The sequence below is a fragment of the Capricornis sumatraensis genome, chromosome 14 (genome assembly GCF_032405125.1).
Source record: "Capricornis sumatraensis isolate serow.1 chromosome 14, serow.2, whole genome shotgun sequence".
Taxonomy (NCBI): Eukaryota; Metazoa; Chordata; class Mammalia; order Artiodactyla; family Bovidae; genus Capricornis; species Capricornis sumatraensis.
The window spans coordinates 69,969,524-69,987,569 of NC_091082.1; the positions used below are offsets into that span (position 1 = coordinate 69,969,524).

Consider the following 18,046-nt stretch of genomic DNA (forward strand, 5'->3'; position numbering starts at 1 on the left):
ACTGACTACTGCTGCTAAGTCACTTCAGTCGTGTCCGACTCTGTGTGATCCCATAGACGGCAGCCTACCAGGCTCCCATCTCTGGGACTCTCCAGGCAAGAACACTGGAGTGGGTTGCCATTTCCTTCTCCAATGCATGAAAGTGAAAAGTGAAAGTGAAGTTGCTCAGTCGTGTCTGACTCTTTGTGACCCCATGGATTGTAGCCTACCAGGCTTCTCCGTCCATGGGATTTTCCAGGATAGAGTACTGGAGTGGGGTGCCATTTCCTTCTCCAGGGGATCTTCCCAACCCAGGGATTGAACCCAGGTCTCCTGCATTGTAGGCAGACACTTTTACTGTCTGAGCCACCAGGGAAGATTCTTAGTTTAGAGAACACTCATAATATTCAGTGCCATTTATTTTTGTAAGTAGGCCATGGTACTCCCCCAGTTTGTAGATGAGGGTAGTGAGCCTCATAGAGATTGACTGGCCTCAGGGCACCCAGCTCTCAAGTGCATGAGTCAGGACTGAATCCCAGTTCTTCTGATTCTTAGTCTTCTGCTGTGTCTGTCATAAATACTGAAGTGTCTTTGTCTCCCCAAAGTGCCTGCAGTGTCATGGGATTATATGAAATAAATTGTCTCCTCAAGACAAGGTACTTGGTGTACACAATCTAATAGAATTGTTATGGATTTTTGTTTTGTGTGTGTCTGTTTCTGCATATGGCTGTGGAAGTAGAAAAGTGGAAACAAACCAAATCCAGCTCAGGCAGTGATTTGGGGGCAATTATAAAAATACTCTATGGGGACCAGTGATGCTATTCCCTAAGTATAAACATCAGTATGATTGATTTTGTTTGGTAAAAATTCTAAGTGTCAAGGTAAAGAAGAATGAGTTACTTCTTTACTGCAGTTAATCCAGAAAAATTTCCTGAAGGAGATAGGAAACAGAGAAATCTAAGAAAATTTTAAATAAAAAATGTGAGGGCTTTGATAGATTGGAAAGTTGCTGTTATTCAGTTGCTAAGTTGTGTCCGACTCTTTGCAGCCCCGTGGACTGCAGCACGCCAGGCTCCTCTGTCCTCCCCTATCTCCCAGAGTTTGCTTAAATTCATGTTCATTGAGTCGGTGATGCTATCTAACCATCTCATCCTGTGCCACCCCCTTCTCCTTTTGCCTTCAATCTGTCCCAGCATCTGGGTCTGGAAAGAGGGGAAGGTAATTGATAAGAGTCAGAGGAGGGTTGGGAACATGGTTTTGGGGCAAGAATGAGACAGATGCTGGGGACCTCATGTTTTACTAATGACTTGAAACTAAGATTCCAATGTGATGATCAGTTTTCCTCCTTTGCAAAGTGAAACCCTGATGCGACTAAATTTAATCTCACTTGGAATCACTGGTGATTCACCCAAGCTCAGGTGCGCCCACACGCAGCTGGCATCAGCTCTGTGCGCTTTCCAGGCTGATCCTTCTCTAACCCAGCTTCCCCCGCCCCCACCCACCATTGAGCTAGGGGAGAAAGCCAAACTGTGGTAACCTTGACCCTCTGTGTCTCCATCTGCAGCATCCTGGCTACTGCGGGAACCCACTTCAACACCCATGTGGACCTGAGGACCCTCCGGGCCGTGCGTGTCCTGAGGCCCCTGAAGCTCGTGTCGGGGATACCTAGTGAGCACCCATCTTTCCTCTTCCTCTTCTGCTAAGAGCTTTACTGTTGTGTCCTCAACCAGATCCAGGGATAAGCAAGAAGTAATTTCCCCAGAGAGGAAGCCCCTGCACTAATAAATAGAGGACCTACAGCAATCTGGCATTATCTTCCATTTTAAAATTTAGCAAATTTTTTCACATTTAAAAGATAATGAAAGATCTTTACATAAAATGTGGAAAGGAAACAATACAAAATTGAAAATGAAGAGTACCCATTATGCTGTCACTCAGAAATCAATTTTGTTAACATTTTAGCATATTTTTTCATTCATTTTTTTCCTGTGCATTTTAATGTATGTGGGATCATACTGTATTTTTGATTTTGGATCCTATCATGCACATTTGATTTTCCGGACACTAATAATTCTTCAAAAATATGACTTTGAAATCTGTCTTATATTCTTTCTTATACCATCCATGACTTGGGTAGTCCTTTCTACATTACTATTCATTTAGGTTATTTCCCGCTTTTTTCTTTCTTTCTTTTTTTTCCTAAATAGAAATAGCGTGGTAACAAGGTCTTTTGACTTAAATATTATTCAGATCTCTGATTATTTTCTTAGACTAGAATCCTAGAAGTGCAAGTTTCGGGTCCAAGGATACAGTATTTTATGAATAGTGGTTGAACTAATTGTGCTTCTAGGACAATGAATGGGAGAGCGGGGTCTGAGATAAGAGTCATGGGGAAGGCGAACTTTGTCCTCGTTCTTCCAGACTTACAACCTAGTAAGACAAGGCCTAATTCCCTTTGGGAAAGAAACACATTCTAGTAGGTTTCATCTGTAAGAAGAATCCAGAAGACAATGTGAGTGAAATGAATAAGGGAAGGGTAATAGGCGTGTGAGTGATCCGGGAATAAGTGAAGAGGAGCAAGGGGTTGATTCCTCAGGCGAGGATGTGATGGCAGCCTTTGGCTTGATGTGTCTTGGTTATCCCTTTGTGAATCATTTTCTCATCTCAGGACCGGTGGTCCTTTTCCCTCAAAGACTTGGCCCTTTCTCCTAGGAGAGGGTACACAGCCTGCCCTGTCAGGGGCTGCTAAGTGAGGGCTCTGTTCATCATTCTCTTTCTTTCCTTCCAGGCCTACAGATTGTGTTGAAGTCCATCATGAAGGCCATGGTGCCTCTCCTGCAGATTGGCCTTCTGCTCTTCTTTGCCATCCTGATGTTTGCTATCATCGGCTTGGAGTTCTACAGTGGAAAGTTGCACCGAGCCTGCTTCATGAATAATTCAGGTAGGGTCACGATTTGCTGGCTTCTCCTTCTTCCCTTCCTCTCTCCTATGGTCATGGGGGTAATTTCAGGGCATTTGGAGACTAATTGGAAAACAAAGTATGTCCTATCCCAACCCTAGAATTAGAAGCAGAGGCTTCCTAGTCATCAGCTTTATGAGGTACAACCAGCCTAAAGATCCCCATTGCACACTGATATTGCAAAGCAAATAACCTCTTAGGTTTATAGTCTGTTTCAAATAGAAGGTCTCAGCTGCCCCATTCCTCGGTAGAAGGCTATCAGAAGGCATGTCAAAAACCATTTGCCTGAAAAATTACCCTTTGTACAGGGGACCCTTTGGCCCACAGCCAGAAAGACCTCAGGAGTGTGAAGTCAGAACTGGGGACCTTCAGATCTTGGGAACGTTTTTCCTCCATGCTCAAGCTCATGACATTCCCCCCTTCTGCTGTCATCCATGCATAGTGTGGAAGAACTGAGGAAGTTCTGAGGATGACTTGGCAGTGGTTAAATGAGTGAGGTATACTGCCGAAGAATTGATGCTTTTGAACTGTGGTGTTGGAGAAGACTCTTGAGAGTCCCTTGGACTCCAAGGAGGTCCAACTGGTCCATCCTAAAGGAGATCAGTCCTGGGTGTTCATTGGAAGGACTGATGCTAAAGCTGAAACCCCAATACTTTGGCCACTTGATGTGAAGAGTTGACTCGTTGGAAAAGACTCTGATCCTGGGAGGGATTGGGGGCAGGAGGAGAAGGGGACGACAGAGGATGAGATGGCTGGATGGCATCACCGACTCAATGGACATGAGTTTGGGTGAACTCCGGGAGCTGGTGATGGACAGGGAGGCCTGGCGTGCTGCAATTCATGAGGTCGCAAAGAGTCGGACACGACTGAGCGACTAAACTGACTGACGAGATCTTACATTCTTGTCTCTGTATCTTGTTTGTTCAAGTTGAGTAGAGTGCTTTAGGAGGAAGGATGATGGGGAGAGGTTGAATGAGCCCAATTAGGCATGATGTTTTTATGAAAAGAATCTTTAAAGGACACTGTCCATGTTGGATTTGCTTTAATTTTTGTCTTATTCCAAATGAGGAATTTGGGCCAAAAAAAAAAAACAAGGAGTTAAGACCCACGAAAGGGACTGTAGTTTATAATTGTTCCCAGGGAACCCAGAAACAACTGAGGGGCTATCCTGGAGTCTAAAGATAGAAATTCAGTTAAGATTTTGCCTTCAGCTCAGACCTTTCTGGGTGATACCCAATCCTGTAAATTCCTGTGGGGCTCAGGAGATGGTAGAAGATGTGACCTGCAGAAAGTGGGGGCAGGGGGGACATGTGGAGGAGGCTTCATTTTCAGAGCAGCTTGGGAAACACTGGGTTGAACACACTACAGTTTGTGAGCTGTGAGGTGTAGCGATGCCAGAGATGGGTAGGAGCTGGAGACAAAGAGGATAAACCCTCTTGTGGGAGATAGAAATGCATGCTTGTGGTCTCCTGGGGTTATTTTCAGCTCATGCGAAGCATCACATGGTTTATCCCCCACCCTCCAAATGTGTCTGCAGGTATTCTAGAAGGATTTGACCCACCTCACCCATGTGGCGTGCAGGGCTGCCCAGCTGGTTATGAATGCCGGGACTGGATCGGCCCCAATGATGGGATCACCCAGTTTGATAACATCCTTTTTGCTGTGCTGACTGTCTTCCAGTGCATCACCATGGAAGGGTGGACCACCGTGCTGTACAATGTGAGTAGAGCTGGCGAGGGGCCCGAGCAGAAGGGAAGGATCATGGAATCAGGCTCCTGGCTTGGTTGGGGTTGGTTAGCCGGGGGAAAGGGAAGATTGGAAATGTGTATGGGGGTGTGCATGTGTGTGTGTGGACTCAACCATGATAAGGCTTAGAAGTTTCTATGCCTCTGTTTTTGGCCTCTTGCTAAGCACACGGCTTCTTAATAGAGTTAGGAAATTGCATGCCATATTTGGTGGGTGAACAATGCTAGTTAAATCAGATCAGCTCAGCCATTATAGAGTATGTTTTGCTACTGGTTTGACGTGGTGGTAGGATTCTGAGGTAAGTAAGGGGTACCAAGAATTACAGACTTCTTGGTTGCTGTCTTTAAAGAACTTACCATTGGTCTGGAAAGATATTCCAGTAGATCTCAATCTTGGCTGCCCATTGGAATCAGTTGGGAGGGAGCTTTAAAAATTTACACTGCCTGGGCTGTACTCCAGACTAATTAAGTAGGAATAGCTAGGGGTAAAGACCTGTCATTGATTTTTTTTTTTGAGGCTTTCTAGCTGATTCTAATATGTAGTCACTCTCAAGAAACATTGCATTACATGCATGTAAGAAACACGCTTAGTTGTAAGATTCACTAGGGATGCTTATTAAAAATTCTGATTCACAGGCCCTTTGGAGATTTGATTTCATGTGGTATTGGTGAGCTGAGCTATATGTTTGACACACACTTCTGGTGATTCCTATGATCAGCCACATTGGGAAGGATCTAAGCTGATGCATAAGACAAGGGTGTCTAGCTGCCTGTTTGGGATGTTTGGGGATCCTTGCATGAGGACAGAAGTTAGGGTGACTACTGAAGTCGCTTTTACCTCCCAGAGTCTGATCTTAATAAGTTATGAAAGGTATAGTGCAGAGTCTAAGTTCTAAAATGAAGGAGTAGGGAGTTGTGTGGTTTGATGCTTAGGGGAGCCTAGGGAGGCAAAGCAATTTGAGCAAATTGTCTTTGTAAACAGATGTTCATAAAGGTCTGTACTCTCCTATGCCTCCCAGCCATCCCACCCTAGGGCATATCATTGGAACAATCATTATCTCACTTGCCCTCCCCTAGGCTTCTTTACCCTAAGGCACCGTCAGATTCCTTCTAACCTGATTCTTCTATACACATAAACGTAATGGATGGGACATGGGGTCATTTACAAAAAGCCCCCTTTAGAATGACTTCAGGACATTATCTGTACTGGAAAGAAAAGAAATGCTGTCTCATGAGAGACTCATGGAGAAAGAGCCAGGGTCTGCATAAGGCCCATACAAATAGGTGCTTAGTAAATGTCCATCATTAACTTGGACCCATCCCTGTGCCACATGAGCAAGGCAGGTGTGGCTTTGCAGAAAAGAGCTGCAGGCTGTTCACGCCGAACATCTGGGAGCGGTATGAAGAAGCCCCAAGGATCAGCGTATGCCTGGCAAGCCCAGGGGTTGTGTGTGACCTAGAAAAACCTTGAGAACACTCTGGGATTCTTACCAGTTGTGGGGGTGGCAGGGAGGAGAGAAGGGAGACAAGGTTGATGAGGCCAGTCACTCCTCATTTGAGATGTGAAGGTTGTCTTGAGGCCATGTCACTCAGATTAACCAGGCGCCTCTGGAAATGACAGCACTGGGCTCCGCAGTGGCTGGTATCATTTGTGGGGCTTTGGGCAGGATAGCTTTCAATTACATGTGCAGACTCACCTAAGTGATGTGATAAACGCACTGAGAGCCCAAAAGCAGAAGTGTTGCATTTGAAGATACAGGCGAGATCTATTGGTCCTCCAGGGCCAAGACTCAGAAGGTACTGAGATAAGCAGGAGTCACTCATTACTTGGTTTAGTTCCTTTGTTCATTCATTCATTAATTCTTTCAACATGTGTTTGTGAGCATCTGTGATGTGTCAGGCACTGTGCTAGGCACTGGGGAAACAGGGAGAAAAAGTGCCCATGAGCTCTGTGCTCCTGGTGCTCTCTTCAGATTCCAGCCTCTCTCTGGTTGTCTGTCCAACATAGGTATGGAGGTCACACAGAGACAGTGAACTTGCTGTCCTGTCTAGGTGTGCTCTACCAAGGAAGCAGGGAGAAGAGGTCAGACAGCAGATCCTCTGAAACCTTTCATTGCGTGGGCTCCCAGGACCTCAGACACACAGTACCTCTGACTTCCAGGCCATCAGTCATTGAACTTCAGCTTACTGAAGGCTTCCTGCTCCCCCTGGGGCTGGATCCAGGCTTGAGAGAACTCGTTGAGCTGTAGGAATGGCTTCCAAAAAGTGCCTGGCTGCTCATTGGGCAGAATGAACTCATGCCCCTTTGAAATGATGTCACTTTCCAAAGCTTTGGATCTAGGGGGAGGGCATCGAGCCAAGAGCCCACAGGCAGAGATGATGGCCATAGTGAGGCTAATAACCACCCCTTGATTCAGGAGAAGTTGGATGGGAAAGGCATCCCATTTTCAGCCAGTAGAGCAAGGACAAAGTCTGGCTCCCTAGGAAGAGAGGAAGTCAGCCAAGTTCAGCTTCCCTTGAGCAGGGAACTGGGGTGTGAAGCATGGCCCAGGTGGAGCTCTCTTATAGGAACTGGACACACATCCTGGAGTTAGGATTGTCTTCTGCTGGAGGAAGGTTCAGAGCCGGGTGTCTTCATACTGGTGGGCGTGGGGCTTACAATACATGGTGGAATCACATCATACACTTTTGTTTAAAAAAGAAATTCAACAGAGTGAATTTTAAAGGTGTTATTGACATTATTCAACCATTCATGAATGAGGCAGCATCCCATCTCACATCTGGAAGGGAGCACTGAGGAGCTATACAAAATGAAAGGCTTTTTTAGGCAGAGGGGCACTGGACCAGGAAGTTAGTAAGAAGTGGATTGGTTGTGGCAAGGTCACTTTCCTTTAAGGCAGGGGTCCCCAGCCTCTAGGATCTAATGCCTGATGATCTCAGGTGGAACTTATGTAATAATAAGAGAAACAAAGTGCACAATAAATATAGTGTACTTGAATCACCCCCTAACCACTCCACCGCCAGCCCCAGCCTGGGGAAAAATTGTCTTCACAAAACTGGTCTCTGGAGCCAAAAATGTTGGGAACCGCTGCTTGAGGGGATGGCAGGGTTTTATCAGGCAGATGATCTCATTCACACTGACCAGGTGATTCCTGATTGCCTGGTTTAAGAGCCCATTTGTGGGAGAGACTAACACTGTAATACTAACACTGTAATAAAGTTTTGATTTGGTGACATGGGGGTTAGTACAAGTGACTCTGTTTTAGACCTATTGTCTTGTTTTTTTAACACTGTTAATTTACCCAAATTCAACTATTCAGCTTGGACCAGAAAGGGGATTCAGAACTTGTGGAAACAATAGGGGAAGGAGAGAATGGGATGAATGGAGAAAATAACTTTGACATATATATACCACCATGAGTGAAACAGGTAGCTGATGAGAAGTTGTTGTATAACACTGGAATCCCAGCCTGGTGCTCTGTGATGACCTCAATGTGTGGGATAGGGGGAGGGGAGGAAGGCTCAAGAGGGAGGTGATATATAATTATGGCTGATTTGTTGTACAGCAGACACTAACACAACATTATAAAACAATGTTCCTACAATTAAAGAATAAATTTTTAAAAGGATCTAGGATATGGGGAAAAGAACATTTAAACAGTGGAGACTAATTCACCTACCACTCCTCTCCTGTTCATGCCCATTAAGAGTATGAGATCAGAGGTACCTAGGATCTTGGCTGAAAAATTGCAGATTCTGGTAGCCCATGCCAACAATACCTGAGTATTTATTTTCTTCTCTTAATTTTAACTTAAGATTTTGTAAATGAAAAGTTTTACATATGTATTAGAACTGGTTACACACTATTGGATTAACTATGAATGATTAAGTTGCCTTGTGTGAATGCTAAGTCCCTTCAGTCATGTCTGCCTCTTTGCAGTCCCATGGACTGTAGCCCGCCAGGCTCCTCTGTCCATGGGATTCTCCAGGCAAGAATACTAGATTGGGTTTCCATGCCCTCCTCCAAGGAATCTTCCCAACCCAGGGATGGAACCCAGCTCTCTTATGTCTCCTGCGTTGGCAGGTGGGTTCTTTACCACTAGGGCTACCTGGGAAGCCCCTACTCTGAATACATGCATGTATGTATGTATGTTTCACCATAGAGGAAAATCAGCCACGGTGCCTTTTATTATCACCACTGTTCAGAGGTTGCAGATATAACTGGTTGATTTCCCTTTCTACCACTCATTCCGGAAAGGCCCAATTCACCTAGCTGCCGTATTTCCTCACAAAGGCCACAAAGAAAAGGGAGTCCCTTTTCCCCATTCCAATGTCTCCTCTATTTAATGGTCACAACAAATATGTAAGATTTATTGGCACCAGTTATGCTTGAACCATTAGGAGAGCCTTCGGGTTAGCACTGTATACAGAAGCTCTCTCAAACATGTGGACTCGGTTTAACCTTTCTCCGTATACTGTAAATGCTTCCCTGGTGTTAGCATTCCTTTTCTGCTGCACAAACCCTTCCTAAACACTTCCTGTGACCTGTGTGGCTCCGCCATTGATTTTGGTTAGCTTCATTTGCATGTCGCCTTTCTCATTATCCTGCGTGATTGTAAGGGTGGGGGAGAGTTCCCATTGTCGGGGCAACCTGGAGTCCTGCGTGCTGAGCTCCATGTAGTCTCCCAGAATTTCAAGTTGGTTTGGTCACCCTCCAACTGTATTCTTGGCTTCCCTCCCTCTTGTGGTAGAAAGATGCAAAGCAGTCTATGGTTCCATTGGCTGCTTCTCCCTGTTTTGACTATCTCTGCAAAGGTCTCCGCCACTTGCAGACTCTCCCCTCTTCTTACTGGTCTAATTTGTTTCATGTCTCCTAATCTGGAGACGACTCTTGAGAATCCCTTGGACTGCAAGGAGATCAAACCAGTCCATCCTAAAGGAAATCAGTCCTGAATATTCATTGGAAGGACTGATGTTGAAGCTGAAGCTCCAATACTTCGGCCACCTGATGCTAAGAACTGACTCATTACAAAAGACCTTAACGCTGGGAAAGATTGAGGGCAGGAGGAGAAGGGGGCGACAAAGGATAAGATGGTTGGATGACATCACCAACTCGATGGACATGAGATTGAGCAAGCTTTGGGAGCTGGTGATAGACAGGAAGGCCTGGCATGCTGCAGTCGATGGGGTCGCAAAAAGTCGGACACCACTGAGCAACTGATCTGAACTGACTCTGGATGGGTGTTCATTCTCCAGGACAGTGCCTTCTTCTCTCTTGGCTCAGTGCAGTTCACTCTGCAAATATGACTGTGGTTCCAGGATTAACTTCTAACCTTCTTCACCTGAATGAGAGATGTGGCTCTCAGATCCCGCTTTCTGCTGATTCTGGTCTGAGTTGGGTTTCTTTGTTGTGCCTCTGGTTTTGTGTTCTCTGCTGTTTGTGGTTATCAGGACTAATATGCAGACTACAAGGGTTCCCAGTCTGTCTGCAATTACTCCAACATGTGCTCTTCAAGTCCAATTATTTGAAATACGTATTTATTTGGCTGTACCAGGTCTTAGCTGGGGCAGGTGGGATCTTTAGTTGTAGCATGTGGAATCTAGTTCCCTGGTCAGGGACTGAATCCAATGCCCCCTGTGTTAAGAGAGCAGAGTTTTAGCCACTGGACCACCAGGGAAGTCCCAAGCCCAGTATTTTGATCTGTATTTCATCTGTGTTTTTCACAGAGCTATTTTTCTTCTCACTTGGTATCTATAACTCAGGCAGATGTGCATAGTTCTTGGAGGCATGCTCTTTCTCTGACTTTGCAGGTACATGCCAGCTTTATCTGTTACGACTGCTTCAGCACTCTGTGCTGCCACGGGAGAGATTTTTTTGATGGGTTATCCAGTCTTAGGACTTTAAATACGATCTATACCCTGAAAATTCCAAATTTATGTCTCCAGCTTAAACTTCTGCTCTGAATTCATTTATCCAACTCTCTCCTTACATCACCATATAGCTATCACAAATTCCTTTCCTGGAAAGGAAATACTCTTTCCTGGCTTCTGGTGAGAAGAGGAGAGTCTCCCTCATTCTCAGAAGTCCTTTGGTCCTATGACCCGCTTTTAAGTTGCCTTCTCCCACCTGCATATAGTTTATAGTTTCTGAATAGTTAACAGCTACTCACTTTTTACCCCGTTGGCATTTGGCTTATGTGTGTTATGCATAAGCATGTTGAAAGAATAAAACCGTATCCGAGGGTTGGTGGAAAACTGCCATCTTCAGCTTCCTGAAGCTTCTCTGATTTTATGGTATCTACAGAGAATGTGTTTGGTGCTGACTTCCATGTGACTGGAGAATGTGTCTACTCATCTCTGCTTTAGTTTTCATCACCACCTCCTCCACATGCCCTGGGAACAGAATATACTCAAAACTCATTTGACAAATAGGGGCCAGGAACCTACCACCATCTTCTGGTGTCAGAGTGATAAGGGGTACCAATTCACTTAGGATAAGCTATCCAGTAGGTAAGATTTGTGGATTTCTGTAACCAGTAAGTCATGCTCTGGAATAGGCTGTTTTTCTTTCTGCATCCTTGTCTGCATGACCCTGTTCCCGTGTCCTTGCAGGAATGTGGGACCCAATACAGATGACACTTGGAATCTGACATCCGTGTCTGTTCACATATGACTTGTCTAATACACAAAGGGATTGATAAGTGTATCCTGGAAGTTAGTCTTTGCCTGTCCCATGCAGGCTGAGGGGTGAAGTAGATTGGGAAGAAGATGAAGAATTGAGGTGGGACATGAACGAGGAATTTGCGATGCTTAAATGGTGGTGTAAGGAGAGAGTTGGATGAACGAATTTAGGGTAGAAGCCTAGACTGGAGATATAAATTGGGAGTTTTCCGTGAATAGATGGTATTTAAAGCCTGAAGACTGGATAAACCATCAAGGAAGGGAATATCTAACCATAGGGAAGAGGTTCCAGAACTGAGTTCCAGTGTTGAGATGTGGGTGAGTTAAGGAGTTATCGGCAAGAAGACTGAGAAGGAGCAGTGAAGGGGGTCGGGGAGGGATGGTGTCCTGGAGGCCAAGGGAGGAAATTGTTGCAGAAAGGAGGAGGTAGCAGTGATCAGCTGAGTCCAGTGACGCCTAGGGATGGGTTAAGTAAGTGCTAAGAATTAATCATCAGAGGTCAGGAGAGGGCAGTGGGAGGGGCAGAAGCCTGATCGGGGAAGGTTTAAGAGAAGGTTGGCAATATGGCCATATTCATTGTGGTGAGTTTTGGTGAAAGAGGAGCAGAGAAAAGGGGAAAGGTAGATGAAATACCATTTGCTTTCTTATGAGAATGATCTTTCAAGACGAAAATCATTGCTGGTGGACAGAGAGGACAGTTGGTGGAGCAGCCTTCTAAAGCAGGTGAGAGGGGGTGGGCTCCTAGCCCGGCAGAGCCCAGGTGGATGCTTGGCGCCCAACTTCATAGTTAGTCCTAGGAGGGAGGCTGCAGAGGCTATGATGTGGGTAGGGTGGCGGGAGCTTGTAGAAATTCTATTGTTTCTATTTTCTCAGTGAAATTGGAAGCCAGGTCATTTAGCAGAGGGTGGGAGAAGGGAAATACTGAGTTTGAGGGAAGGTGGAGATAGTTTTCCAGAGAACGAAGAAATGAGTGGAGTGGGGATGTAACTGCTGGGCTGCATTTGGGACCCACTTGGGGTTTGTGTTGCTGGGGTGAGGGTGAGACCAGTGAATGTGCGGTGTTTTCCTCTGGTCACTTTTGGCCCCTGAGGTTCAGGCAGGAAGTAGGTACAGAGCTGACTTTTACCCGAGTAGTTTTGCCAGGTGAGCCTAGTGAAATGAGCATTAGGAGACTGACCTTAGCAGAGCAGTGAAATTTGGCCTGGGTAGGAAGGAAAGAGAAGGGGGCAACAGAGGATGAGAGGTTGGATGGTGTCACCCACTCGGTGGACATGAGTTTTTGCAAGCTCCAGGAGATAGTGGAGGACAGAGAAGCCTGGCAAGCATGCTGCAGTCCATGGGGTCTCAAAGAATCCGACACGACTGAGTGACTGAAAAACAAAGAAAGGAAAGAGGTGGGGGAGAGACGATGAAAAGGGAGTAAATGTATTATAGGCCCTTTTTCACATGTTACTCTGGCATCTGATGGATAAATTCAGTGTGTGGAATGAGTTGAGAAGCCTGCCTCATTGCGTGGAGGAAGTAGGAAGTGAGTTTTAAAGCCAAATGTTCTGATTTCTAATTTGGTGCTTGAACTGCCCCCAATAGAGGGAGAGTGAGTGAGTGGGGGAGGGAAGGGTGTGTGTGCACACACACGTGCAGAGTAAGCTGTGATCAGAAGGTGTGGCTCACCTCACGGGCCCTCCCAGACTTCACTCCTGGGCGCCTTCAGCCCAATTCAGAGCGTGGACTGGGGGAACTTTGAGGGACTGAAACCTACCAGGCCCGCCCACCTTCCTCGCTTGCATTGTACTCCGTCATCTTGTTTTCCTCCTCGGAGTGTCTCTTTTTAAAAAAATACATTTATGTTTGTAGCTTCTGCTGCTGCCTTTGGCAGCCTGCTCTCGTTTGAATCACTTGTCCTCTCTCTAAACCCTCCAATGCCTTCCGCTTGCATCCTGCCCGCTGGGCCAGAGTCCAGGGTCCACTATTTCCAGTCCCTGGCTCCCTCTGTCGGGGGGAAAAACCTATGATTTTCTTTCTTTCTCCTTCACACATATTTCCATCCATAGCTGCTTCCACCCTGAAATTATTCCCACTCTTTCATATCCATTTTGATTTCTTAATAATTTGTCAAGCCAGAGATGTCCTTCTGTTTGGGGTTGATTCCAAATATGCTACGTTTGCCTCCTCATCGGGCGCCTGGATTTCACACCACGCACCAGGCCAGTCTCCAGATCTTTTGTCTATGTGGACCCATTAGGCTGGCTCAGGGCTCTTGGCCTTTCTTTTAGCCCACTCTAATACACAGTTTAATTTCTGATCCCTGGCCAGAGGCCTCAGGTGCCTGGTGTGTCATGCAGCCTTAGGCTATGATCTCTCTGTTCTGAGGCAACCCCATGCCTGAGGACTACGGGGCAGAAATTAACTGGGGTGGTGCCTTGGTGACTCAGTGGCTGTTTCAGATACTTTCCACTGGATCCCCCTTGGAGGCCAAATCCTTAATGGAATTCCAGCTAGACAGGGATGGCACAGTGCCAGCCTCTGGCGCTAGGCAAGCCAAAATGGTCTGTCTTCATTTTTCCCTCAATTTATCATTCTCTAGAAAAGTATTTATTGAGTACTTTCTTTCAGTGTCCCTCAGAGTGTGGTCCATCTTAGAATCGGCTGAGGGGCAATTAATATAATTACAGATTCCTAGGCTCTGCCTGGATCTAACGACTCGGCAGCTGCAGAGGCAGGAGGAAGGAATATGTATTTTTCACATGCTACCTTGTGATTCTGAGGCTGCAGTGAAGTTTGAGAATGACAGTTCCGTGTGACAGTAATGACTCAGCCCGGGGAGGGTGTGAGGTGGTCTGCATAGTGGGGGCCTACTGAAGAGAAGCCTTCAGCCTGTCTCTCCTGCTATGTGCATTTCCCTGAGGTCCTACATTAATCAATATTTGTCTAATACAAACTAACGGACACACAGTGGGCTCTCAGGAAGGAGGATAAGGACCACTGCCATTTCTGTTCTCTCTGTGGAAACAGACTCTATTTTTTGGGCTCCAAAATCACTGCAGATGGTGACTGCAGCCATGAAATTAAAAGACGCTTACTCCTTGGAAGGAAAGTTATGACCAACCTAGATAGCATATTCAAAAGCAGAGACATTACTTTGCCAACAAAGGTCTGTCTAGTCAAGGCGATGGTTTTTCCTGTGGTCATGTATGGATGTGAGAGTTGGACTGTGAAGAAAGCTGAGCGCTGAAGAATTGATGCTTTTGAACTGTGGTGTTGGAGAAGACTCTTGAGAGTCCCTTGCACTGCACGGAGATCCAACCGGTCTATTCTAAAGGAGATCAGCCCTTGGTGTTCTTTGGAAGGAATGATGCTAAAGCTGAAACTCCAGTACTTTGGCCACTTCATCCGAAGAGTTGACCCATTGGAAAAGACCCTGATGCTGGGAGGGATTGGGGGCAGGAGGAAAAGGGGACGACCGAGGATGAGATGGCTGGATGGCACCACAAACTCGATGGACGTGAGTTTGAGTGAACTCCGGGAGTTGGTGATGGACAAGGAGGCCTGGCATGCTGTGATTCATGGGGTCGCAAAGAGTCGGACATGACTGAGCAACTGAACTGAACTGAGGACACTTTAGAGTTTCCCTGGTGGCTCAGTGGCAAAGAATCTGCCTGCCAAGCAGAAGACTCAGGTTCAGTCACTGAGTAGGGAAGATCCCCTGCAGAAGGAAATGGCAACCCACTCCAGTATTCTTGCCTGGAAAATCCCATGAACAGAGGAGCCCTGATGGGCTACAGTCCATCACAAAGAGTCAAGCATCACTTAGCAGCTGAGCGCACATGCATGCGAGGGCACTTTGCTGGCTGCCCTCCTCCCCTGCTTGCTGGTCTTCTTCTCCCTCTCCCATCCCTAGGCCTCTGCCCTTGGCCCAGAATCAGGCCCTTGTTAACTGAGATCTGTAGGTGGACTCTGGTGGCTTCACAGAATTGTCTCATTTTGTTTTAAAATATCTGAAATTTTTAAAAAAATAATTGAAGTATAGTTGATTTACAGTATCTCAGTATACAGCAAAGTGATTCAATTATATATCCTTTTAAATTATAAGATATGGCTCCCTGTGCTATCCAGTAGGTCCTTATTGTTTGTTTTTTATATAGTAGTATGTATCTCTTATTCCCAGATTCCTAATTTCTCTCTCCCCTGCTTTCCCCTTTGGTAACTGTAAGTTTGTTTTCTGTGAGTCTGTTTTGCATTTAAGTTCATTTTTATCAATTATTTATATTCCACATATAGGTGTATCATATAATATTTGTCTTTCTCAGTCTGACTTTACTTAGTATGATGATCTTTTAATGTGGTAATCTCTAGGTTCATCCAAAATAAAGTCTCTCTCTATTTCTGCTGTTTCCCGATCTATTTGCCATGAAGTGATGGGACCAGATGCCATGATCTTCGTTTTCTGAATGTTGAGTTTTAAGCCAACTTTTTCACTCTCCTCTTTCACTTTCATCAAGAGGCTCTTTCGTTCTTACTCACTTTCTGCCATAAGGATGGTGTCATTTACATATCTGAGGTTATTGATTTATCTCCCGGCAATCTTGATTCTAGCTTGTGCTTCATCCATCCCAGCATTTCACATGATATGCTCTACATATAAGTTAAATAAACAGGGTGACAATATACAGCCTTGACATACTCATTTCCCAATTTGGAACCAGTCTGTTGTTCTATGTCCAGTTCTAACTGTTGCTTCCTGACCTGCATACAGATTTCTCAAGAGGCAGGTCAGGTGGTCTGGTATTCCCATCTCTTGAAGAGTTTTCCACAGTTTGTTGTGATCCACACAGTCAAAAGCTTTGGCGTAGTCAATAAAGCAGAAGTAGATATTTTTCTGGAACTCTCTTGCTTTTTTGATGATCCAGCGGATGTTGGCAATTTGCAGCTATGAAATGAAAAGATGCTTGCTCCTTGGAAGAAAAGTTATGACCAACCTAGACAGCATATTAAAAAGCAGAGACATTACTTTGCCAGCAAAGGTCCACATAGTTGAAGCTATGGTTTTTCCAGTAGTCATGTATAGATGTGAGAGTTGGACCATAAAGAAGGCTGAGTGCTGAAGAATTGATGCTTTTGAAGTGTGGTGTTGGAGAAGACTCTTGAGAGTCCCTTGGACAGCAAGGAGATCCAACCAGTCCGTTCTAAAGGAAATCAGTCCTGAACATTCATTGGAAGGACTGATGCTGAAGCTGAAACTCCAATACTTTGGCCACCTGATGCGAAGAACTGACTCATTTGAAAAGACCCTGATGGTGGGAAAGATTGAAGGCAGGAGGAGAAGGGGACGACAGAGGATGAGATGGTTGGATGGCATCAGTGACTCAATGGACATGGGTTTGAGTGAACCCCAGGAGTTGGTAATGGACAGGGAGTGCTGGCGTGCTGCAGCCCATGGAGTCTCAGAGTCATTCACGACTGAGCGACTGAACTGAATGAGGTTCAGTTCAGTCCTTCGTTATGGCACTATTTCATCCTTCGTTATGGCCGAGTCATATTCCATTATGTGTGTGTGTGTGTGTGCTATACCACATCTTCTTTATCCACTCATCAGTTGAAGTACACTTAGTTTGCTTCCATGTCCTGGCTATTGTAAATAGTGCTGCTGTGAATATTGAGGTGCATGTATTTTTTTGAATTAGAGTTTTTGTTTTTTCTGGAAGTGGAATTGCTAGATCATATGGTAATTCTATTTTTAGTTGTTTAAGGAGCCTCCATACTGTTCTCCATATTGGCTGCACCAATTTGCATTCCCACCAACAGTGTGGGAGCGTTCCTTTTTCTCTGCACCTTCTCCAGCATTTGTTATTTGTAAACTTTTGATGATGGCCATTCTGACCAGCGTGAGATGGTCAAATCGTTGTAGTTTTGATTGGCATTTCTCTAATAATTAGTGATGTTGAGCATCTTTTCACGTGCCTGTTGACCATCCGTATGTCTTTGGAGAAATGTCTATCTATATCTTCTGTCCATTTTTTGATTAAGTTTTTTTTTTATATATTGAGCTGTATAAGCTGTGTGCTTTAAAAACTAACCCCTTGTCAATTGTATCATTTGCAGATATTTTTTCCCATTCCATGGATGGTCTTTCATTTTGTTTTTAGTTAAAACATATATTTTAAGTCACTTCCTTGAATCTAAGATATATATTATAGATTAGAAGATATACTAAAAACTTAATAATAGTTTTGAAAGGGGGGGACCCCTACTACATTCTATATGTTACATGTTCATATATTTTGAGTTGTAAACCCTTGTCTGTGAAGAAAGGCGTATCTTCAAATTGAGGAAGTATAAAATCACACAAACACAAAATTGATTAAAAAAGCATAATCAATGTGCTTGAGACCAAATCTTCATTCTTGGAGACTCCCTGTGGACACCTGGCTTATTTGTACAGACCCTGGAGGAAAGCTGTTTTTGCCATCTCTTGTTTGTTTGAACTTTGTGTAAATGCACTGTTGATTAGAAGGCTTGTAGTTCTGTTTGTCTTTTTAAAAAATTCAAGTCTGAGCTTGTTTGCTCACAGAAAGGGATATAAGTGAGCACACTATTCCTTTTCTGTATGATTCAGGATTTTCTCAGTCCTGTGAAACTGAAACAAAATATGGAAATAAACTGGATACCAAAGCTGATTCGAGAC

General features: G+C 45.0%; 1 protein-coding gene across 3 annotated transcripts in view; it reads left to right on the plus strand.

The window, feature by feature from the left end:
* Positions 1 to 18,046, plus strand: part of CACNA1E (calcium voltage-gated channel subunit alpha1 E) — a 333,421-nt gene that overhangs the window by 99,991 nt on the left and 215,384 nt on the right. For all 3 annotated transcript variants that reach the window (XM_068985905.1, XM_068985906.1, XM_068985907.1), the window contains exons 4-6: positions 1,544 to 1,647; positions 2,768 to 2,920; positions 4,476 to 4,657. In XM_068985905.1, the coding sequence (XP_068842006.1) occupies positions 1,544 to 1,647; positions 2,768 to 2,920; positions 4,476 to 4,657 (439 nt within the window). The remainder of the gene's footprint in view (positions 1 to 1,543; positions 1,648 to 2,767; positions 2,921 to 4,475; positions 4,658 to 18,046) is intronic.